Source organism: Muntiacus reevesi, chromosome 3 (assembly GCF_963930625.1).
Source record: "Muntiacus reevesi chromosome 3, mMunRee1.1, whole genome shotgun sequence".
Classification (NCBI taxonomy): Eukaryota; Metazoa; Chordata; class Mammalia; order Artiodactyla; family Cervidae; genus Muntiacus; species Muntiacus reevesi.
The window spans coordinates 58,326,323-58,351,109 of NC_089251.1; the positions used below are offsets into that span (position 1 = coordinate 58,326,323).

The 24,787-nt window shown below is 48.7% G+C and overlaps 1 protein-coding gene across 2 annotated transcripts in view; it reads right to left on the reverse strand.

Annotated features, from left to right (window-relative positions):
• Positions 1 to 24,787, reverse strand: part of ST6GAL2 (ST6 beta-galactoside alpha-2,6-sialyltransferase 2) — a 55,295-nt gene that overhangs the window by 11,727 nt on the left and 18,781 nt on the right. For both annotated transcript variants that reach the window (XM_065929191.1, XM_065929190.1), the window contains exons 2-5: positions 15,693 to 16,599; positions 9,067 to 9,164; positions 7,356 to 7,457; positions 3,056 to 3,230 (exon numbers count right to left, since the gene is read on the reverse strand). In XM_065929191.1, coding sequence (XP_065785263.1) covers positions 3,056 to 3,230; positions 7,356 to 7,457; positions 9,067 to 9,164; positions 15,693 to 16,551 — 1,234 coding nt within the window. In that variant the 5' untranslated portion in view covers positions 16,552 to 16,599. The remainder of the gene's footprint in view (positions 1 to 3,055; positions 3,231 to 7,355; positions 7,458 to 9,066; positions 9,165 to 15,692; positions 16,600 to 24,787) is intronic.

Below are 24,787 nucleotides of genomic sequence, written 5' to 3' on the forward strand. Positions count from 1 at the left end.
GAGCCACCGGGGAAGCCCAGATACATGTATATGTACAGCTAAAACAAAATTCTACTCTTTAAAAAAAAAATACATGTGCCATGCACAAGGGGTAAGCATCTCTTTGCTGCTGCTCTGGACAAGGGGATGCTACACAGAGTACATCTCTGATGCACATAAGGATGTCCTTCTCTGACCTGGAAGCACAAATACAGCCTTTAGTCAGAAGTCAGGGGAAAAGCAGTAAGTTGGCACTCCCAACAGTGATCAACACACCACACCCTCTCCTCAGCACTCATATACACCATATACACTCATATACACTCATATATACCTCATATACTCATATATACACTCATATACGTTCCTTAAGATAAATTCTTAAGGAAATAGTTTAAAGGGAAGAAAAGTCTGCATGTTCACATATAGAATAAATGATAATATGTATTAGAATTGACACAGGATGTAGTAGCAGTTCATCAGTATGATGGATAACATCAAATGTCTTCCGTCAGAGAGGTCCCTGCCCACAGAGCACAGCGTCCAGTAGGAACGGTTGCTCCTCCAAAAGTTCCTTTTCCTCCTGCTGTCCTTTGTAACTTTCCCTGTGGTGAAGACAGTCTATCCACACTGCCCAGGGCCATAGCCACTGGGAACACGGGACTTTAAGAGCCTGAAATGGGGCTCAAGCACCGAGGGAGAGATTTCCCTCCTGTTTAATCCTAATTAACTTACACTTGAGCAGACACCAGTGTCTAAGAGCTGCCAGCCTGGACAGGACAGAGCTAGAAAATGACCACAGGTGTGAACTGGCCCCATAAAAAGGTGTTGCTATGACTCCTTTCTCCCAGGAGCATGAGGATATTCACAGGAGCAAGTGACATGCCTGCGACTGGAAAGTCAGCGATATCAGAGGACTGTCATTCAGCCCAGCCCCCACTCCTGAAATGACCCCCAACTGCAGTCCCCTTATCCTGGAAAAGAAGCCACACAGGCAAGCAATGTCCCTGAAAACTCTAAACACTCAGCACATAGCTGTGAAAGGAAGCTGGCCACAAGTGGCAGGATTTCTTTCAACAGCAAAAACACACAGGAAATGTTGTTCCCCAGCTATGACCATGTCAGAGAAAACTTTCAAACTTTGCATCGGTGGTTAAATGTGTCTGAAAGCCCCCACTGTGCTCCCAAGTTCTTGCTGTGATCAGATTTCCGCCACAGGAATTCCCAGGGAGACTTGATCGTATGGCCATGTCCCATTATGCTGTCTCAGCATCATTCCATCCTGTTCCACGTTCTTCCCTAGGTCAGCAGGATTCCGTGACACCACACGAAAGACAAATCATAGTCCACTCTGGTTTTTCTGACCTATTCTAATCCCAGATGTCTGTGCCTAAGACTGACACTTTGTAGTTTGTTCCACTCATTCTGGAGCTCCAGAATCCTTATGTGTTAGCTGGGATTACTGTATCTAACCTGCCACTTGTGGTTATAATATAATTACGTATCTGCACCCTTTGCTTTGGGAATTTTGCAGTGTCTCCTAGCAGGATACCCAGAGTAATCTTTCACTCACAGGAAAACAGAACACAACATGGACTTCCCTGGTGGCACAGTGGCTAAGAATCCACCTGTCAATGCAGGAGACACAGGTTCGATCCCTGGTCCAGGAAGATCCCACATGCCACAGGGTAACTAAGCCCATGTGCCACAACAAGAGAAGCCACTGGAATGAGCAGCTTGAGCACTGCAACTAGAACGTATCCCTTCTCTTCACAACTGGAGAAAACTTGCACACAGCAATGAAGACCCAGCTCAGCTAAAAATAAATAAATAAATATTTCAAAAAATCTTAGAATCTGACAAAGTGCCTTGGAAACAAAATGCATCAAAGGCATGACATAAAATGGGTGAGGGAGCTCTGCTTAAGGAAAATAACATGCGGTCATGAATTTTGTCTTGAATTCTGCATAAAATATTTCATATTATTATAACACCTCAAAACTGCTCTAAACCCACAAGCCTCACTTTGCATGCATCTTGGGCCTGTATCACTTCCATAAACGCTCCTTTAGTTGTGGTTACCACCTGTGTAGCCCAAGTCAGCGTGCAGGTTGTAAATTCATCAATATTAGGGTAGAGATTGCTATCAGTGTTTTATGGACAAAATTCCTATCCTGTGTTTCCACTGCAGTTTTCATACTGCCAAGAGGAGCTAAGATCTTCCTTAATATCACCCTATTCAGGTACCACTAAGACAATACCAGGGCAAGAGGCTGAAACATGGGAAAAGAAATGGGTTAAGACCACATTTGAGGATAAACACCTGACTGCAAACAATACACTAGGCCAAGTGTGATGCCTTTGTTACACGAAGTCCACTCTCCAGTGGAGAGATTGGAGCTCAGCCCAAGAATCCTGCTACTCAAAGCCCAGACCCACTGGTGACCTTGCAACCCCCGGGGAGTGGTCCAGTGGCCATGAATTCCCATCCTCGACCTGGTCCCACATCAACAATGTGCATGCGAATGGTGGTGGTCCTGGGCGGCCCTGGGGTGCCTCTGACGAATGTGACCCACAGAGAGTCCTCAGGCTTCTGCCCTGAGAAAGCCCGTTCCCACTTCCTATCACTGGAACACCTGCCAGGAGCCCTGATCTTCCATCAAGAGTCCGATTACCATGAGACCACCACCTGCAGGCACATGGTCACCAGTCCAGCTGAGCCGCACCCCCAGGAGTCCCAGCAGATGGGCCCAACAGGGGAGCAAGGTCACCCCATGGGGCAGCTGAATGCCCGCGAGTGACTCCAAGAGTCTGGAACAAAGGGGTCGCCCAGCTGGGCCCTTCCTGACCCACTCCACCACGAGAGAAAATGAAGCAGTTCATTTCAGATCTCGGAATGTTGGGATAGTTTGTTACTCGCCCGTAGAAACTGGAACAGAGTCTTTGTACTCTTTTCAGTGAATCTATCTTCCCTCTAAAGACACCCTCTAGATGCTCTTATCATATAGCAAGAATGTATATTCACTTAGCGTGAACCCTCACCTGCCGCTAGTCACCCAACCTGATAGCCACATACCAATAAAGCCAGAGGACGGTGGGTTGGGCTGGATCTTCTCCTTCGTGTTCTCCTGGATGATGTCCCAAAGCTGCCAGATAAACTTGGGGTGAAGAATGTAAAATGGCTGGTTCGGGTTTCTCTGACGATGCTGAACATATGGTGTGAACAGGTTGTAATCTGGCTTCTTGTACCACTAAGAGAAAAAAACACACAGTCAAGGCAGAGGTCCACACTGTGAAAAGGAAACTGGGCCGTGCTGGGGTTGCGGGAATTTAGAGGCTGAGGACCAGCCTCTAAATGGGAGGTGGGGTTAGGATGCGCCTTCTGCAGGCACTTCTACACTGGATGAGCGGTGAGTGAGTGTAGGCGCTGAGGTCCAGCCTGGCGGACCAGTGCTTATTCTTTAGTAAAAGGAGGGAGAAGGGCTAGAGCAGGGTCAGCAGACTTTTCTAGAAGGGGCCAGGCAGCAAAAGAGGTGAGGCTTTGGGGCCATAGGGTCTCTGCTGCAACTCCTGGGCTCCACTGTATACTTACATGGAAAGCAGCCACAGATGGTACAATATGTGGCTGTGCTTCAATAAAACTTTATTTACAAAAACAGAGGCAAACAAACAAACAAAAAGAAGCAAAAGAAAAACAAAAGTAAAAAGAAGGGAAAAAAAACAAAACCAAAAAAACCAGGGCCAGATGGCCTATGGCCAGGGTTTCAATCCCTGTATTTCAGAAACAGGCTTTCCCAATCTAGTCTGTAGTGCAGAAACACGTCAGCCGTTGCCTGGGTCTGGGGCCAGGTCTGGGAGGTGAATGAGGGACACACAGGACTCTCTGCAATGACGGGGAGATTCTGTTCCTTCGCTGTGGTGCTGAATACAGGACTGTGTGCATTCGCTACTGCCCAGCAACACATACATGTACAAAGATTACACATAAATGACTGCATGAAACCTCTTCATGGAGGCGTTTGGTGGAGGGGCTTATGTAACTCAGTGAAGCTGTGAGCCATGCCGTGCAGGGCCACCCAAGACCGATGGGTCATAGTAGAGACTTCTGACAAAACGTGGTCCACCAGAGGAGGGAATGGCAATCTGCTCCAGGATTCTTGCCTCAAGAACCCCAAGAAGGGCATGAAAAGTCAAAAACATAAGACATCAGAAGATGAGCTCGCCCATGCACTCCATTGGGTGGCAATGAGTTCCACACAACTTAGCGATTAAACAACAACAGTTATATGAAAACATACACACTAAGGTTGATTTTTAAAGTCTTCAGAAGCATCTCAGTTGCCACCAAGAAGTGGGGTTTGGGGAAGGTGTGTGGGGAGGGGCTTACCCGGCTGACTGTCCCTTCAAACAGATGTCTCGGGCAAAGGTACTATTGTTTCCACTCAGTGGTGTCTGACACTTCATGACCCTGTGGACTGTAGCCCACCAGGTTCCTCTACCCATGGGATTCTCCAGGCAAGAATACTGGAGTGGGGAGCCATCCCCTCCTCCAGGAGATCATCCCAACCCAGGGATCAAACTTGGATCTCCTGCATTGCATGCAGATTTTTTACCGTCTGAGCCACCAAGGAAGCCTGGGCTTGTATTACAATCCTACATAACAGTCCCTGGTTGAATGTGGGTCTGTGGTTTTAAACATTCTGAGAAGAATAATTTGAACTGTGGCCCCCAAGTCCTGGGGGCAGTGAGAGAGAAGCTCAGGATCTTCGCCACCTCCTCCAGACCCTCATGAAACAGAAGCAGAGCCTGGCCTCCCGAGAGTGGCACAGTCACTGCCCACGTCCATCGATCAGACAGCTCTTGCCCTGAGCTTGGATGCTCCTAAAGCAGGAGGAAACAAGGCCCACAGCCAGAGACTCTCATGGGTCCAAAACAGCAAGAAAGCTGTCAGAACTAAAACCACAGAACCTCAGGCTGGAAGGAAGCCGACAAATGCAAACACCCATTTGATACTGGTTCTTGGTAGATGGTGTGTGTGAGAATCGACTAGAGAGCTCTCTCAAAATCACAGGTGGAGGCTGGATACGCCCAGATTCCTGGGAACAGAGCTTGGGAGATGTGCGGGATAAGACTTTAGGAGATGCCAATGTGCACTCCTGGGTGAGAACAGTTATAGTTGTGCCAGGCGTGTGTCCAGCCTCTGTCTCAGAATGCACGGTGACAGAATGCTTCTTCCAGTCCACCATGGGCAGCTCTCCTGGAAAGTTACCCCCTGGTAGGGCTGAAATCTGTTCCCATCTTCATCGGAGGAAGCTGGCATCCTCTGGGGTCACGGAGAACAAGTCCACAGCCAGTGGCAGAGCTTACAGCATTGCTCATGGGGATAAAGTGCAACCCATCTTCCCAGACCCCTTTTAGAACAAGTAGACTGGCTTTTCACGCCAGGCTTCCCCAAAGTACAGAGGCTGTGAATGTAATTCTCTTATATATGTATTTTTTCAAATAAAGAGCTGACTCATTGGAAAAGATCCAACTCATTGGAAAAGACCCTGATGCTGGGGAAGACTGAGGGCAGGGGGAGAATGGGGTGGCAGAGAATGAGATGGTTGGATGGCACCACTGACTCAATAGAAATGAGTCTGAGCAAACTCTGGGAAATGGTGAAGGACAGAGAAGCCTGGCGTGCTGCAGTTCATGGGGCAGCAAAGAGTTGGACGTGACTCAGCGACTGAGCAACAACAACTTGCTTTTGGCTGTGCTGGGTCTTTGTTGTTATGCACAGGCTTTCTCTAGTTGCTGGGAGCAGGGGCTACTCTCTAGTTGTGGTGCTTGGGCTTCTCATTCAGGTGGCTTCTCTGGTGGAGCACGGGCTCTAGGTCATTTGGGCTTCAGTAGCTGCAGCACATGGGCTCAGTAGTTGTGACTCCCAGGCTCTAGAGCACAGGTTCAGTAGTTGTGGTGCATGAACTTAGTTGCTCCATGGCACATGCGATCTTCTGGGATTAGGGTTCAAACCCACATCTTCTGCACTGACAGGTGGATTCTTTACCCCTGAGCCACCTGGGAAGCCCACTCCCTTATATTTTGCTGACTGGCAATAATCTTGTTTTTTTGCCTTTTCATACTGCTCATGGGGTTCTCAAGGCAAGAATACTGAAGTGGTTTCCCTTCTCCAGTGGACCATGTTTTGTCAGAACTCTCCACCATGACCCGTTCATCTTGGGTGGTCCTACACGGCATGGCTCATAGTTTCATTGAGCTAGACAAGGCTGTGGTACATGTGATCAGTTTGATTAGCTGACTGATTGTGGTTTTCATTCTGTCTGCCCTCTGAGAAGGATAAGAGGCTTTTGGAAGCTTCCTGTCTGAGGGGGAAACTGGGTCTTGTTCTGATGGGTGGGACCATGTTCAGTAAATCTTTAATCCAATTTTCTATTGCTGGGTGGGGCTGTGTTCCCTCCCTGTTGCTTGACCTGAGGCCAAACTATGGTGGAGGTAATGAAGACAATGGCCAACTCCTTCAAAAGGTTCCATGCATGCACTGCTGGACTCATTGCCTCCGACCCTGCAGCAGGCTGCTGCCAACCCATGCCTCCCCTGGATATTCATTGGAAGGACTGATGCTGAAGCTGAAACTCCATGACTTTGGCCACGTGATGCCAAGAACCAATTCATTGGAAAAGACCCTGATGCTGGGAAAGATTGAAGGAGGGAGAAGGGGATGACAGAGAATGAGATGGTTGGATGACATCATGGACGCAATGGATATGAGTTTGTGTAGGCTCCGGGAGTTGGTGATGGACAGGGAAGCATGCCTGCCCTAGGGGTCACAAAGGCAAGACTCAGTGACTGAACTGAACTGAATAATCTTGTTTATCCTCTATTGTATAAGATTAAGAAGGTTTGGAGGCAGAAGCCAAAGAGCTGCACACTCAGGAAAAACCTGTAACAGGCTCAATTTCAATAATAATGAGCTGTGGAGTCACAAAGCTTACCCTGTTCTGCCAAGGATTTCCCATTTATTTCAAAATATCTTTTAACTACTGGGAAGGTGATATAATCATCCTACAATGGAAAAATTCAGCATGTAAGCAGTCCAATTTCCAGTATGACTAGGACATTCCTAGCATCTAGATGTCGTACGTTTTGTTTTTTTAAGTCCTCTAGAACAAAAACACTATCGTCAGAGGGTTAATGCTCACCATGGAGCTACTGCAACTGGGAGTCAAAACAGTATGAGCATATGTGAATTTAATTAGTGCCTATGATCGGTTTCATTCCACCTGTCCAAGTTCAGTCCCTGACTTCCTCCTGTTATGTATCAGTCAAAGGTGCCGTCTGACCTGCAAGGGTCAGGGCCCCAGGGAAATACTCACCAGGTTAAGATTTGCAGAATAAGGAGCTGGGTCCCAGGCCACCAAGATGACGTCTTTATACAATGCACTATCCATGAAGTGATAGCTGGGGTTGGTTAGAATCTGCAAATATATACAAAAATCACTGCAAAGCAAGGGCTTAGGTCTTCAGAAATGTATTTTTTAAAAGGTGAAAACTTGTTTTTTATAATCTTATTTATTTTTGGCTGTGCTGGGTCTTGGTTGTTGGGCAGGCTTTTCTCTAGTTGTGATATGCGGGCTTCTCAGTGCCGTGGCTTCTCTTGTTGCAGAGCACAGGCTCTAGGGCACTCAGGCTTCAGTAGTTGTGGCATTTGGGCTCAGTAGTTGCAGTTCCCAGGCGATAGAGTGCAGGCTCAGTAGTTGTGGCACTTGGGCTTAGCTGCTCTGCAGCATGTGGGATATTCCTGGACCAGGGATCGAACCTGTGTCTCCTGCATTGGCAGGTGGATTTATTACCACTGAGTCACCACAGAAGCCCAAGAAGTGAAAATTTAAAAGAGGAATTGGAACAAAATGTTCCTCAGACTTTCTGGGGGAGGGAGAGAGGCAGGCTTTACATAGTAGAAATGTAGAAAATATCTGGAGAAAGGGGGCGGGGGGGTGTTCCTTTTTAAAGAAAAGAGCCCGCAATGGATCCATCTAAAGATACCAGCTCTGGATTGAAGCCTCTGGCTCCTCGGCTACACCAAAAGCCTCTTCCTCAGTGGCTTTCACAGGTCATTGAGGATGACCTGCAGACCTAGAAGAACCGGAATCTTTAGGTGCCTCCCTGAGACAAACAGCCTCAGGACAAATGGAGCCCAGAGATCTGGAGACTGGGGCCCTCTCTGGCCCTGGGTGAGCCCTTCAATCTCATCTGTCCATCACCTTTTTAAAACGATAGTTTGGGTTGGCGGTGGGGGGGGGGGGAGGGGGAATGATGCATTAATTTGTCTCAGTTTTAAGACACTCTTCTTCACATCTGAGTATTTCTGAAGTTAGGGTGTATCTCACAGTGACAGGTGTCTTAATTTGCTGGAGCTTATCTTCTCCTTTTTGAAAAGCTGTCGTCAGACAGAAGAGGAATCTTCAATCAGTGGCGTCTCTGAATTCAGGAAGCAGGGCCTGACTCTTACCTCTCTCTCAGGCTGTGAGCCCAGGGCCCAAGGCAGAAACCATACCTTTTGTTCTGTAAGAAACTCACTATAAATTTCTCATCACTCCATTTTTTACATATAGTTTGAAATGCTAGAAATTGTTGTGGTTTGTTCTGAGAATAACTTTGTTATGAATTTTGGAAAACATTCTTCTTAAGAACACACAAAAAAGAAACTTCCTTTTTAAAATTTTCAAATGACAGTGAACTTTCTGAGGTGTTTTGCTGCCCCTTAAATTCTGTATCTTTGCCTTTCTACCCTCCACCCCTGATTTATTCTGTTTAACTTCCTTTTTCACAGTTCACAGAATTCAGTGTGCTACATATATATATTTCTACCTCTACTCTGATTTTTCCTTTTGATCTTATTTACTTTTTTTTTCCCTCTTCATAGCACACATGAATTCCCATGTCTCTGCATTTTTTCTCAGTAATTCTTTATTATTACAAAACCCCGAGATCATGGTCCTGGAGAGCTGGGTGATTTCTCTTCATTCACCCAGTCAAGCTATTTACCTGTAAAATGTACATCCATGAAAAGTCTACCCAGCTTACCTGGGAATTAATGATGCGGAGAGTGGTTTTATTTCCGACATCCTTCTCATAGCCACGTGTAGGAGCAGAGTTAAACCTCAAAACCGCATCGTGGGAATCTGAGGGCACATATATGACAAAATGACCTTTTTTGCCTCTGCATAAAAATCAGCACTATCTAGGAAAATATCTTAAAGCAAAATTTTCAATACCTGAAACTAACTGGACCCCAGTAAAGTTCAGACACTCCTCCCCCCTCTCCACACACATTGTTCGGTATACTGTTTATTTAGAATGAGATCCTAACTGGGGGCAAATAAACATGAAACCATATCAATCCATTACAAGTGGTCCTACAACATCTAAGTTATATTTAGATGTTTGGTATGTGTTCACAGTCTTTAAGGACATGCTTTATGCATGCAGGAAATGTCAAGAAGCGTGTGTATATCTAGACTGCACTGTAGAGTCTCATGTATTTCCTAGAAACAGGGCTGAAACCACAGTTAATCAGCAATAGGGAATTTCTATGGGTTTTCTCCAGTTTCAAAACAGTATGGAGGTTCCTTAGAAAACTAAAACCAGAGCTACCATGTGACCCAGCAATCTCAATCCTGGGCATATGTCAGAAAAAAACTAATTTGAAAAGATACATGTACCCCAATGTTCACAGCAGCACTGTTTACAATAGCCAAGACATGGAAGCAACCTGAGTGTCCATCAACAGAAAAACAGAAAAAGATGTGGTACATCTATACAATGGAATACTACTCAGCCATAAAAAAGAACGAAAAATGCCATTTTGCAGCAACACGGATGGACCTAGAGATTATCATACTAAGTGAAGAAAGTCAGACAGAAAAAGACAAATCTATGATATTTATATGTGGAGTGTTAAAAAATGATGACAAATGAACTTATTTGTAAAACACAAACAGACTCACAAACATGGAAAGCAAGCTTATGGTTACCAAAGGGAAAATGGGTAGGGAAGGGACAAATTAGGAGTTTGAGATTAACAGATAGATAGTACTGCATATAAAATAGATAACTAATAAGGACCTACTGCATAGTACAGGGAACCATATTCAATACCTTGTAATAACCTATAATGGAAACGACCCTGAAAAAGAGCATATGTATGATAACTGAATCACTTTAATGTACACCAGAAACTAACACAAAATTGTACATCAACTATATTTCAACTTTTAAAAAAATGATTGACCCATATATAGTTTGTAACACTGTATAAGCATCATTTGGAAACTATCAGCTCATTAAGTCATGCAGATCTTTCAAATATCTATGCATTTCATTATAAAGTATCAAATATCATATATATCACCATGGATATCATCACTTTTTAAGTTTGGGGAGCTTCTGAGCTCATGGTTGAAAGCTTTGTCACTGGCAATAAATACTATTGGTTATGTTCCTAAAAGTGACAGGCTTACTTACTTCCCTTTTGAGAAAATACCTGCCAAATGTCCAAGTCTAAATTAAGTATGTCTGTCTATTAGTCATCTGTCCCAAGTATAACTGTTTCGTGACAAAAGGGACTAATTCCACTCACAGCTCAATCACAAGAGTGCTTTTCCACTGGGGGCTGGTTTGCAGAAATGCTTTCATGTTATTTCCCGTTTGGTCTTAAAAACACATGTACTTCAAAGACTGAAATCTAATAAAACCAATCATTTACTGCTTCATCAAGGACATCCATACTCGGAACTGGCACCCTTTCCTGTTACTGTTAAACTTGGCAGCAAAGCATTCTATGAAGGCTAGTATCATTGGGTACCACTGCTTTGATCTGTTTATTCACTGCTGCTCCTGCATCATCCTGTTCAATTGTCAGCAGCTAAAAAGATCTGTGAGTACTATAATGAAAATAGTTCTCACCTCGTGAACCCCTGAAAGAGTCTTGGGGACTCCAAGTGCAAGGTCACACACTCTATGAACTGCTGACCTGGGGCGAAAGTGGGGTGGCCTCCAGGCACTGAGAGGTAATCAGGGTGGGCACCAGGGCCAAAGGTAGGATGCTAGCACTCCTGGACCAGTTCTCTGTCTAAACTATGCCCCCTCAAAACAGCCTCCATCTAGAGTTAAGGTGAACAAACTGAGGAGGCCAGGCAGTGGGTGCATCTCTAACTGATTATGTAGAAACTTCAAATTAATTGATCACTGCAGCAAATGCCCCAGTTTTTAAAAGCGGGTGTTCTATACTGAAAGTGTTAGTTGCTCAGTCATATTTGACTCTTTGCAACCCTATGGACTGTAACCCACCAGGCTCCTCTGTCCATGGGATTCTCCAGGCAAGGATACTGGAGTGGGTTGTCATTTCCTTCTCCAGGGGATTTTCCTGACCCAGAGATCAAACTCTGGTCTCTTATAATGCAAGTGGATTCTTTACCATCTAAGCTACCGGGGAAACCCTGTTCTACAGTGAGGTGTGTTTTAAGCCTCAGAAAGACCTGAAAAGGCACAGGGCACAGAAAGGTAATCTAGCTTCACTCTTCTGGGAGTGGCGTGAGTTTGAAGAGTTAAGAGGTCAAATTCGTGGAGGACACAGAGAGGCAGGGACAGAGACCAGCTGTCAGGGAGCAGAAGGGACCAGGATGGGAGGGGGAGTGTGCAGAGGACGAGCTGTGAGAGTCCATCACGTGGATCTTGCCTGGCTGTGCCTCTCCCAGATAATCGCCTTAAAAACTGAACTGTCCATTCACATTTAGGGGGAGAGAAATGGTTCAGACAGGAGACAGGAGAAGAGAACATAGAGTCAGTCATTTCTGGAGGACATGTTTCCAGACAAGAGCCACTTCACATTGACCTTGAGAACAGAGCCAGGCTCAGCGCATCACTGAGGAAGATGAAAACCCTGCAGGGAGCAGCCAGCCAGAAGGTGCAGCAGCATGAAATCCAGACCCAGCCCAGGTCACTGCATTCCCAGAGCCCCCATCCCTTCCTGAGGGCAGAAATCTGCAGAGGCAGCCCATGCCCCAGTCTCCGGGGAACAGCCTGCCAAAGAGACAGTTCTTCCTCCCAAGCCTGCCACCCAGGTCTTTCTCACCTAATTGGGACTTTCAGAGTGTGCTTGCTCCAATCTTGGCTCTGGAGCAATCTTTCCCTAATGAGACCCTGATCCATCACTCCTCTGCTTTAAGATTTCAGAGTTCTGCACTAGGAAGCCAGGGATGGAGTCGGAGTTTCTGAGACCCAGACTGGAGTTCAAACCCGGCTCCACCCTCTGTGTCTCGAGGTTCATTGGTTTCCTTTATCTACAAAATGGGAATAATCTTGTCTGTCACTTGGCATCACAAGGCTAGTTAACACATAAAAAGCATGGAGGTTGGGAACTTCCCTGAAGTAAAGACCCTACACATTACTGTTGTTCAGTTGCTAAGTCGTGTCCAACTCTTTGTGGCCGCATGAACTGCAACTCTCCAGGCTTCCCTGTCCTTCACTATCTCTTGGAGTTTACTCAAACTCATATCCATTGAGTCGATGATGCCATCCAACTATACGTGGTACCTACTATTACAATCATTATGTGAAGTCTAACTTCTGGAGAATGACATATGAGAGCATGGGGCTGACCTGCCACTGGTCCAGCTTATCTATTGGCTGTCCACCCCCAGCCCCTTGTGCTTTCCCTCATCACCGACACATTGAACTGTTTTTCTTGTCCACCTGCTCTGCTGGCCTTCGGCCTGGATTTACCTCTCAGCCCTCAAGGGGTGGCCGGATTCCAAGGTCATTTCTTCCCTGTCTGTCTACGTGTCTCTCTGTCCTTCTAACTGTGATACCAGAAGTGTCTCTTTATAGTCTGTCTCTCCCACCAGACAGCAGAAGATTTGAGGGTTAGGGCTGGGCCTCATCCATCTTTCCATCACTAGTGGTGAGCATAGTAGCTGGTGAAGAGTTGGGGACCATGGTTGTTGAATGGCTATATGACCTGCTCTCTTGCTTTTTTAAGCAATGGTAACAGGATGCCAAATTCCAAGTTCAGCCAGGAAGACGTCCCCTCCCTGAAGAGGAAGGCTTCTCTCCATCCTCCCATTTCCCACACGCTGGCCGGAATCTGAGTCTCAAGGAACAGACTTGATCTTGCATTCTAGGCGATGCCTGTTAGCTCAGGGCAGACGTTTCTTGTCTAGAGCGTGCTTCCCCAGGATGGCTGCTAGTGAGCTCACAAATAATTATTATTTACAGAACAGGTGAAAAAAGATCATCTCATGACTCCAGCAAAGAGTGTCCCATGTTTCCAAAACAGTTCAGTTTGCTTTTCAGTAACATATTCAAAGTGGAGGTGTTTACAGCTGCTACAGTGTTCTCAAAAACAATGACAAGGTATGACTCAGTGCAACAGAACTGGGGAAGCACCATGGCACCGCAGCAGCCAGGGGAGGGAGCTTCTGAGGGGGCAGGTACATGCAACCCTGGGGCATCCCTGGTTCCCTTGGGGAGGGGGCCCGGGGAGAGTTTCTAGCTCCGCCCTCATAAGACCACAACCTCCTGCAAGTCTTCTGATCGTCACTTAGCCAATTCACAAGTACAATAGATGCTTAGGGGTTAAGATAACTTTAGTTAAACAGTACAGCATGCCCTATTGGTGGCTCAGATGGTAGAGAATCTGCCTGCAATGAGGGAGATGTGGGTTCAATCCCTGGATCAGGAAACTCCCCTGGAGAAGGGAATGGCTATCCACTCTTATATTCCTGCCTGGCGAATTCCATGGACAAAGAAGGCTGGTGGGCTACAGTCCATGGGGTTGCAGAGGGTCAGACACGACTGAGCCACTAACACACAACATGCCCAATTCCAATCTTCCTGAAGAAATTGGCTCTGTGACTTTGTTCTCATCAAGAGAGGTGTTAACAACTGTGTACTGATAACTGTGTGTACATTCAGTTCATGTCAGCACCTGGCATCACGAGGGCTGATGCTGAGAGATGCCAGCTTGTGAAAACGGAAGGCTTCTTTTCTTTACATATGGAATTGTGCTATATTATATATTCTTAAAAAGGCAGATACAAAACTTAATTCAAGGGAATTGAAGCAAAACAACAGAGAATTTTAAAAATTTTCCAAGTGTTTGTTCTTCATGTACCTTTCTACAATTCTAATCATGAACCTTTGTGTGAGTGCAGATGCTGTCAATTAAATCTGCTTGCCAGTAACTAAGAAAGATATAACTGACACATTGTGTTCCCCAGAAACATGGAATTGCCAGTGCCGTTCATACTCTCTTCTGAATTCTGAACAGAAAAGAATTTATAAGACTCTGGTCGAATAGAAGAGAATTTACAAGACTCTGGTTGGGGATATTTACGCCCGAATAAAGAGTGAGGGAGTTCTGCCTGATGGATGAAAGCAATGCAAACGCACAGGTAGGAGGCAGTGGGGCTTAAAAGAAAGCAAAAAAACAAAACCAAGAGCAAGTCGGCGCCTGCTTTAAAGCGTGCTGCTTAAATTCCTCCTTCTGTGATTAATCATGTCCTGGGAACCAAAGGGAAGTGTGGCTTTACTTCACCCCAGGGGCCTCTGAGCCAGAGCTCCCTCCTAATTGGAAGCAGCCGCTCTGCTCAGCTCTGGCTGCAAGTTTCTGTGACACTCGGACAACGTGATTATGAGCCTGCTTAATGTCAGCACCGGGACACTGGGACTACAGGCCGCAAGCCCAGGCTTGAGCTTTGTTTTTTTTTTTTTTCAACGTCTTAAAAATTTCAGATTCATTGCTCATTGCTGAGATCCTGTGGGTGTGGGTCTGGTGCAGCCTGGTGATGGGGCATCAGCCACTCCTAGAGGACATGGAAAATGCCCCGGCCCCAGAGGTGGTGATGACTCCTTTCTGTACATGGGGTAGTGACCTCTGCAGATCGCATCCAGGGGGACTGAGCAAACACCGTCCACCTTGAGGAGTTACTGGGGTGTGGTTTTACATCTGGCCTCGAGGCCCGAGGCTGCGTCCAGTAGGCACTTGATTTCTTGGCACCTGGTACAGAAACCTGCCCAGAGGAGGGGCTGTGTGTCTGCCAAAGGAGTGGAGGAGCTACCGGGTCACTGGTGCTGCAGCTGGCTGGGCTGGGCACTGGGGGTGTCGAGGGCCTGAAACTAGATCACAGTTTCCTGAGAAGAAGGGACTCTGCATCTAGATGTGGGAACTCTCCTGAGCTGCCCACCACCAGCCTGCCCCGTAACTTTGGGGCTCCAGGCTGCAACAACAACCCTTACATGCATTTCCAGCCAGCCTACCTGCCTGTCCAGTGGCCTTCAGGCTTCCCAGCCCCCACAAGAGCAGGGAGGAGGCCTTAAAATTAACCTTTCTCTCTACAGCAATGCAGGAGACACAGGAGATGCAGGTTCCATCCTTGGAGGTGGGAATGACTACCCATTCTAGTATTCCAGTAAGAATACCTATTCCAGTATTCTTGCTTGGTGAATCCCATGGACAGAGGAGCCTGGTGGCCTTCGGTCCATGGGGTCAGAAAGAGTTGGATGTGACTTAGCGACTAAACAACAATAAAAGGAGACCTCTGCTGGATTCACCTGGGTTCATTTGGTCCCAGGGAAAGAAGAAGACCCAAAACTCTCCAGAAACACAGTGTCAGGCTGGGGGTGGGGGTCGGGTGGCCCCGGGGACCCACCTATCTCCTCGCCCAGCGACGAGTTGAGGATGGCGCCTGCCGACGTGACCACGGCGCAGGTCCGGAGCCCGCGTGGGAGCAGCCGGCTGAGTGGCACCGGAGGGACCAGCGCGCGCCAGCCGAGCGCCGAGAATGGCGGCTCAGTGCCGTCCAGGGTGCGCACCTGCACGCGGCCCCGCAAGGCGCACAGCAGCTCGGTGCGGCTCCGCCCGGCCGCGCGGCGCCCCCGGAAGCGCACGCCGTGCTTGTTGGCGCGCAGGTAGGCACCCATGGCCTTCTGCAGGCGCGGGTGCAGCATGCGCGCCGACGCGTCGCCCTTCCAAAGCCGTCGCAGCAGGGCCCGGGACATGGACGAGTACAGCCGCTCCCCGTCCTCGCCCCCCGCGCTCCGGCCCTGCCTCCGGGGCCCTCGCTTCGCCCGCCGTCCCAGGGCTGCGCGTGGCGGCTGAGCCCCCTCCGGGCCTGGGTCCCCAGGGGAGAGGCGCCCCGACGTGCCCGGAGCGGGGTCCTCCGGGAGAAAAGCGCTTAGGGACGTTCTCCCTGTCTGGGCCGAAAGAAACTCTTGTTCATGTTCAAAGCCATCGCCGGCCCACGTCCGCAGGGGGCCGGATGGGAGTCCCCGGGGAGACCCCCGCCGCGAGTCTGCGCCCTCGGGCAGGCCCTCCGAGGCCCCCATGATGGCCCGCTGCCTTCCTTGTGCGGGCAGCAGCCTCCGGGTCTCCAGGAAGGAGAAGGAGCTGGGCGCGGGCTTGGCTGGGCTGCTGTCGGTGAAGTAGAGGAAGATCACCACAAAGAGGAGCCCCCACGCAAACACCCCGCAGAGCATTCCTTGTCTCCATTGCTTCAGGTGCGGTTTCATGGCAGGTCCACGGGCTCAGTGCTTGTGTCCCGAGGTGGCGGGCTGGACCTGAAAACAGAGGGTGTCACAGTGAGCCACGCAGGACAGCGCTGGGGACAGTCCATCCTAGAGGGTCTCTGGGGACGGTTGGAAGGAGCATCAGAAACCAGGATGGCCTGGACCTCCGGCTAAATTCAGCGCTCATATACCCCCACTCTGGACGCCTGCAGAACAAGAAGTCACATCCCCTCAGCCCAGGGTCTTGGGAGAGGGGAGGTGAGCCCGGTGTACCTTGGAGAACTACCCAAGGCACCTTGGTGTTGTGTCTGCCTGCCCACCACCATGACTGCCTAATTCGCCCCCCTGCCCTGCCTCCCCGACCCCTCCCTGCAGCTGGTTCCAGATTTCAGTTTGGTGAAGCTGGCAGCAGGGCTCAGTCAGGGTTACCCTCTCTCACCTGCTCATCAGAACAGTGGCTCAGAGCTCAGATCCTGTACACCAAAGGGCCAAGTGCTTCTAAGTGAAACTTCCCCACAGTTCCCCAATGGTCCCCAGTAAGTGCAGTGCCCCTATAGTCCCTAGTAAGCAATGACCCAGCCACTGAGGCTGCAGGGGGTTATGTTAAGGTGTCTGCGGACCTCAAAACACCCCCAGATGTTCACCCTCACCACCAGCCTCTGATAGAGCAAGATGGACAAATGTTGAAATTTTAAATAAGGGAGCAGATGAAGAGAGGTTTTCATGCAAGGGCAGGGGTTTTACTTAGATAAGAACTGAAACCAAGTGGGCGATCCCTAGATCAGTGTGGTCACCTGAGAAAACTACACACGGTCTCTCATGGAAAAAAAAAGATGTGCCAGGGTGAGAAACCCACACGCCTTATGGCCCTGTAGCTGATTACAGATAGACATGGGTCCTTCACTCTCTTCCCATGGAGAGGTGGGTCTGGGTCTCTCCCATTTGAGCAGGGGGAGTGCTCTGACCAGTTACCAGGCTCAGATCCAGTAGCTCCCATGTCCTGCCTTTAAAATGCTCACAAGAGAGGAAGTAGTCACCAGCAGAAGCAGACATCTCTCCGCGGACTGAGAGATGCCCAGCTGAACCCTGGGTGTCCAGTTGTCCCAGCCCACTACCATCCTGGACTCCAGCCCAGTGGAATGATCAGGTGATTCCAGCTCTGTCCAGCCTCTGGCGGCAGCTGCATGTAAGACCCCAAGTGGAAACCCAGTGGAGCCAGATAACCCTCAGAACCAGGTGTGATAAAGACACTGGTTTAAAGTGATAGAGGTTGCTCTTCTGAGCCACAGGTCTGGAGCTGATTGGTTATATCAGAAATGATCATTGGAACAGGCTCTGCTAGAAAACTCAGATGAGAAGTTCCCCAAATGCCTCAACAGTCATGCACCCTTGAGACGAGTCTAGCCTCTCAGAGGGATTATGTGAAGAGCAACATTCACTGAAGTGTTTTTTAAGTTGTGACTTCTGAAAAGCTGTCTGCTTGACACATGAAAGCAAGGCTGTAGATTTCCTTCGCAGCCACACATCAAACCCACACACAGAGCATGGTCTCACCAAGCCAGACACACTCATGCCAGCGAACGAATGTACAATAGTGCCAGCAGTTAACTTGCTCTCTGTCAGACCCTGTGCTCACTTCATGTTTCCTTCATTATCTTATTTGGTCTTCCCAGAACCCAGTCGGGCTTCCCAGGTGGCGCTAGTGGTAAAGAATCCACCTGCCAATGAAGGAGACATAAGAGATTCAGGTTCATTCCCTGGGTTGGGAAGAGCCCCTGGAGGAGGAAATGGCAACCCACTCCAGTATTCTTGCCTGGAAAATTCCATGGACAGAAGAGGCTGGTGGGCTACAGTCCGTGGGTTGCACAGAGTTGGACACCACTGAAGCGACTTAGCTCAGCACCTAGTAAGTAGAAAACACTGCTATGTCCATTTTATAGAGGAGGGGGTTGAAGCCTAGAGGGGTTAAGTAACTTGCCCAGAGTCACAGAGGTAGCATGCAGTAGACAGCACCAAAAAAGCCACCTGCTCACACTTTTAATGCTAAGTTCTGACTCCATCTAATGGTACCAGATGAGGCTGTCTATTCTAAATATGCCAAATTGTGGGGCTCTGAATACATATTTCCATTCCTGACTGTCTCGGCAATGTCCTGGTGCCGGAAAAGCTTCTCAGGGCTCACCACCAAGTTCTGTCCATAACTCTTGAGGGACAGCCAACGAGCAGTGTCTCCAGACAGACACTGCCTAGAGACCACACTGAGCAGCAACTGCTAAATGATCTCCCAAAACCTGTCCACTCAGGAGCCTGCGCTTCAAACTGTGATGCCCCAGCCTGATGATCAAAAAGTTGTTTCCAGGATCTCAACATTTCTATTAGCAATCACAAAATTACCCTTAATAACAGTTATTCTGTGTTTCATCCAGCTGAGCACCATGCCGCATTGCTCTGACACCAACCACCGCAGCTAGCGGGGCCCCCACGGGGAAAAGACTCAGTCCCACGCGATGGGCCTACTTCAGACACCAGCCTGGAGTGGGCTCCGCAGACTACCTGCACTTCTGGCAGTTTGGCTACCAATCTGGGGGCTCCCCATGAGACCCTTAGGTTTGAAGATTTGCTAAACAGACTGGCAGAACTCAGGAAAGCACTAATATTAATATAAACCAGTGATCACAGTCTCTGGGAAAGGGATACACAGAGTCTGAGGGCTGGGTGGGGGTTGTCCCAAGGGCGGAGGTTCCAGGCTCTCTATACCTGGGGTCTAGGGATGTCACATGAGGGACATGCATGTGTTGCATGACATATGTTGCATGTCACAAAGCTCCTGGACCCGAGTTTAGTTGCGGTTTCATTAGGTGGACATCACTGACTGAATACTTGGCCGTGTGACTGAATTCAAACTTCAGTTGCCTTCCCATCTCCAGAGGTCAGGCTGGCCCAAAGCCCCCACCGTCTCATCACTGGATTGGTCTTTCTGGTGATTGCCCGCATCCTGGGAGGTTCACCGAGACTCACCTCTTTAGCACAACAAAGACCCTCTTATAACTCAGGCGATGCCAAGGGTTTTAGAAGCTCCATTTGTAGAACTGGGACAAAGACCAATTCTTTGTATTACAGTAAGGCAGTAGTTGCTAATTTAAAAGGCAGTCAGTCTTTCTGCTCCTGGCTGGAAATCCTCATTACTGCTGGCTGCACTGGGATTAGTTTTGAGCTAATCCTGGCAGGTCACTAAAGAAAGGAAACACAGGTTTCTTATTTCAGCATTCGCTTCTGAGTCAAAGTTAGGGGTGTGCACAGGGCTGGGGTTGGTGAAGCCTTGACCTCCTGAGGAGGAGCTGGGGGCCAGAACAACACCCAGTTGCCTCCATTCAGCAGGGTCAGGAGGCCATGGGAACTGAGCTGGGAGGGGACCTACCACACCCCACAGCACACTCAGGGCATCACACACACAGCCTGCATATCCACACATGGATATGCCTGACTCCCAGCAGAAGACTTGAGAAACCCTTTCCCTCATGGGGAAGTGAGAGATGTGAAATGGAAGGATGTGATGAGAGGATGTCTGGGGACTCGAAAGGAGGAAAGGAGAAGCCCTACAGGACGGACAGGGCTGCGAGGGGCCAGGACCCTGGGGGATGTGAGGGTCCCTCCACAGGTCTCTGGGAGGTGGAAGGGTGGGCCTGTGAGGCCTTGGACATGGAGAGACGAACATCATCCCTAGGTACAGGATGACTTCTCATCAGGTGAGACTTCCGCACCTGATGCTTGGTAATAACCTGAAGGCATGGGTTCGCTGCCTCTGCTCCGGGTGAGGCTTCAACTGTTAATAAACTGCAGCTGTGCCTGCAGCCTCTGTCACTGCAAACCTCTGCCGCCAATGAAGGAAACGTCCTCCAAAATGAGGAAATCTCTAGGTGGTGCAGATGCTCTGCTAGCAACAGGCTGCAGAAATCATTACATGTGTCATGGCCCCAGTCATCGGTACTTTTGCAAAGATCCAGGACACAGAGGTGAAGGATGCTGTCAGAGTCAGAGCCTGGATCAGTCTTTGCCTTAAAATAACCATTCAGCCTAATAGGGTTTCCGGGTGGCTCAGTGGGAAAGAATCTGCCTGCCAATGCAGGAGATGTAGGCTCGACCCCTGGGTCAGGGGTCAAATAGAAAATGGCAACCCACCCCAGTATTCTTGCATGGAGAAACCCATGGACAGAGAAGCCTGGCGGGCAATAGTCCATGGGGGTGCAAAGAGCTGGACATGACTGAGCAACTGAGCACATGGTCTAATAGGAGAAATGTTGGATAAATGAGAGAAAATACATTTTCCCCCCATTAGTATAGTACACCTGAAATGCTGTGATGATACAGCTCAAATGGATAGTGTCTGTAATTCTCACTGATCTATCTCATCATCAGCAGGGGGACGTGAATGGCACCAGGGACATACAAAAAGAAGCTCATCAGACAAATCATTGCTCCCCAGGCAGTGATGAAAAGGGGCTCCTTAATGGAGCACACGCAGCCTTTTCTGGGATGGTATCTTTGACTGAGGCTGTTGAGGTCCTGTTGACCAGGTGAGAAGCATGGCCTGTGCTGTATGGATTTCTCTTTTCCTTTTAGGATTCCAACATCAGCATCTGGCCGTGCTAGGGCATAAGTTCCAATTGGGTGCTCTCTGCCTATTTCAACCAATTTTCTCTGTTCTCACCTTTTACCCACTTTCTGTCACCTTTGCAGCCAAGCTTCTAGGAAACCTAACATGCGGACAAGAATTAGAGACAAAACAAAAAAGTGACCCACTGCAAGAAATCAGTGGGTCTACCTGCTCTGGAATTCTGATGCCCAAATCTTATATACTAATTCTCAGAGAAATGAGTCCCATTTCCGCATGGATGTTCCACAAAAGCATAGAGTATTCAGATGCTCCTTCAAGTCATTCAGAAAGAAATCACATTCTCGAAAAGGCACAATTTGTGATAAGTTGTCCAATGAAATTATGCAATATAAGCGCTGGCACAGACCAACACCACGATGCAGCTGAGGACTGCGTGTGTTTGTGCTCAGTCACTTCAGTTGTGTCCGGCTCTTTATAACTCTATGGACTGTAGCCCACCAAGCTCCTCTGTCCATGGGATTCTCCAGCAGCTGAGGGAGCTGGGGTTAATACCATCATATTTTGTTCAAGGCTAAAGAGAACTTAGGGCTTCCCTGGTGGTTCAGTGGTAAAGAATCCACCTACAAATGCAGGAGATGTGGGTTTGATCCCTGGATCAGGAAGATCTCCTGGAGAAGGAAATGGCAACCATTGCAGTATTCTTGCCTGGAGAATCCCATGGACAGAGAATCCTGGCGGGCTACAGTCCACGGGGTCGCAAGATTAGGACACAACTCAGTGATTAAGCAATGACACCAATGAAAGAGAAGTTACTCCTGGGCTTTGCTTCTTCAATACTGTCCTTCCTACCCCCTGAGGTTGACAAGCTTCATCGCTGGTTTTCTTGAATGGAGAGTTTTTTTTTAAACACACAAGTTGATGGATGTGTCTGCCACAACTGCCATTCGCCCAGGTTTTCTCTTGTTTGAGAAACTCTCGTGCCCTATTTGTGTGTGTGTGTTGTTGTCTAAAACCTAAGTATTTGTTTTAACACTGAGATAATAATAAAGAAGATGTGGTGTATGAGCTACAGTGAGGCACTCGTGCATCTTAACAGCCTTCAGGAGTCATTTTCTTTCAAGAATCATTTTTCTAAAATTAGCTATCATCACATCTTCAAGAAAACACTCAGTCTGCCAAGCACTGGAGGCGACTGCCCTGGAGGGAGTGCTGCAGTCTCTCCAGCACCTCAGGCCTTCTCTTCACAGAGGACCCACTTTCTTTTTTTCATTGTTTATAAACGTGAAGAATCCTCAAGGTCAATAACAGTTCACTCCTTAGGGCATCCTCTCTCCATTTCAGCCCATTCATAGGCTAATGTCAGAATAGAAAGGAAAAGGTCAGACAGGTCGAGCAGAACTCCTGGTGGGAGGATAGCCCCTTCTCTGTCTCCTTCTTACCAGCAGGATGGCAATTCATCCTCAGAAGGAGGGGCAGCTCACTGCTGGCAGCTTCTGGTCAGTGTCCTCGTGACCCCAGGCCCTCAAAAGGATGCGGCAGTTCAAGATGGGAGGAAGGATGCTACTGGGGCTGGACCACTAGAGGGAGCACGCCAGGCAAACGTGTAAGTTACAAACCTTAGCACCAGGCTTCCCGTCAAGTGCAAAATGTGGTCACTGGGGCAATTTCAGCGCAGAAGAGGTGAGCCACTTGATGTCCTATGAGTGACTCCCAGCAAAGGATACCCCTAACGTGGGGTCACGTTAGGTCAGGCGGGGGCAGGGTGGATTATGAACAGCTGATGTCAGGGACGTGGACCAGACCAGCATCACTTGCTGCTATCAGCAGGTGACCCCACAAACCAGTCACTGTGTCTATACCGGCTCATTTTAATTCTTCATTCTCAGTTTTACCCACTCCAGTATTCTTACCTGGGAAATCCCATGGACAGAGGAGCCTGGCCTACAGTCCATGGGGTTGCAAAGAGTCAGACACAACTGAGTGACTGAACACACACAATGTTTATAACAAACTCCTTACAAACATTATTAATCTCATTTGGCTCTGAATGGTTCCCTTCTTCTACACCGTTCCAGAGTCCCATGTTTTTCTATTATATCTCAAAGCTGGGGAAGGTGCACCTTGCTTAAAATTTTAATGAAATTTTTGTCCCTCTCTGCCACAAATACCATGCTGAATTCTAGCCTAGGTCCCTGCATTGGTGGAATCACGTGGTCCCCTAAAATTCTGTTTCCCCTAACATTCTTTTTTATGTTCACAGAATCTACAGGGCTCTGAGCTGGCAGCCACTGGAGAGCCTTGCCCGGCTGGCCAATCACACAAATTCTGCCCATCAGAAGGGGAGGCCAGCCCCCAACACTTTTAGAGGAACTCCAGGTGTGGAGGTCCCTGATCCCAGGCGGTTTGCTCTCTCGGTAGGAAGACAAAGTGATGATTCTGACTGCCTTCAATGTCCCAAGATGGGTGAATGGACAGAGGAGCGACCGGGATTGAGGTCATCCTGGTTGCTTCAAAGAGGAGGGGACCAGAGGTGGACCCTCAGAGACAGAGTGGAGCTGGGTGGGGGGCTCAGTCCCTTCTGGCCAGGATGGTGAGCCTGGCTGTCTGGTACACACACGGGCGACCAGGAGTGGTGGGATGCCCAGCTGGACAGGGACATGCCCTCTCAATGGGACCATCTTCCTCAGCAGTTTGAGGTCTGTCCTCGGGCGGCAGGGCAGGTGGAAAATGGTTGAAAAGGCAGAGACTTGCTGGATTTAAAATGGATAAGCAACAAGGACCTCCTGTACAGCAGAGGGAACTCTGCTTAATGTTATGTGGCAGCCTGGATAGGAGCGGAGTTTAGGGGAGAATGGATACATATGTATAGCTGGCTGAGTCCCTTCCCTATTCACCTGAAAGTATCATAACATTGTTAATCAGTTATACCCAATAGAAAATAAAAAGTATAACAAATAAATAAGAGGCAAAGGCTCACACCAGGCGAGTGGCCCCGGGCAGCTTTTAGCTCTCAGAATTTTCTGCAAAGGGGGCAGCAGGTGGTGGCAGGGCAGGGAGGTTGGGAAGCTTGTTTCTGGCTGTTCAGAGATGCACAAGCTGCCTGCCAGCTGGGGTCTCTGGCTGCCTGAATCACACCCATCTGCTCCGGACACAGTGGTCTGTTTGTTTTACGATAATCAGCACACTTTATACCAGTAATGTGCCAAGGCTCACGGCTGAAGTAGCTTTGACACTCATGGTGATGGGAAGGATGGGAAGTGGCATACTGCCATGGGGATGTAAAGTTTCTCCCAGATTCGCGGTGAAGGTGTCAGTGGCCAGCAGGTGGTCCTTACAAGGAGGCCTCCAGCCAGCAGGAACCCTGCTTCCTCAAGAAGTGCAGGCCTCCCTTCCTCGTCTGAGAGGGTCCGGGGCATCACCAGCAGGAGATGGGAGGCAGTGGTAGGGGATGCTGGCACCACCCAGGGGCAGCTCAGGGACACCGCCCCCGAGTCCAGACTGCGGGTTGGACAATGAGACCCAGACTCTACAGTGTGTAGCTGACCAGAAGGTCCTGAGGTCGGACAGCCTGTTCTGAGCCTTCTTGTCATGTTAGATAAATCCGTGAAGCCTCAGCTTCTTTAT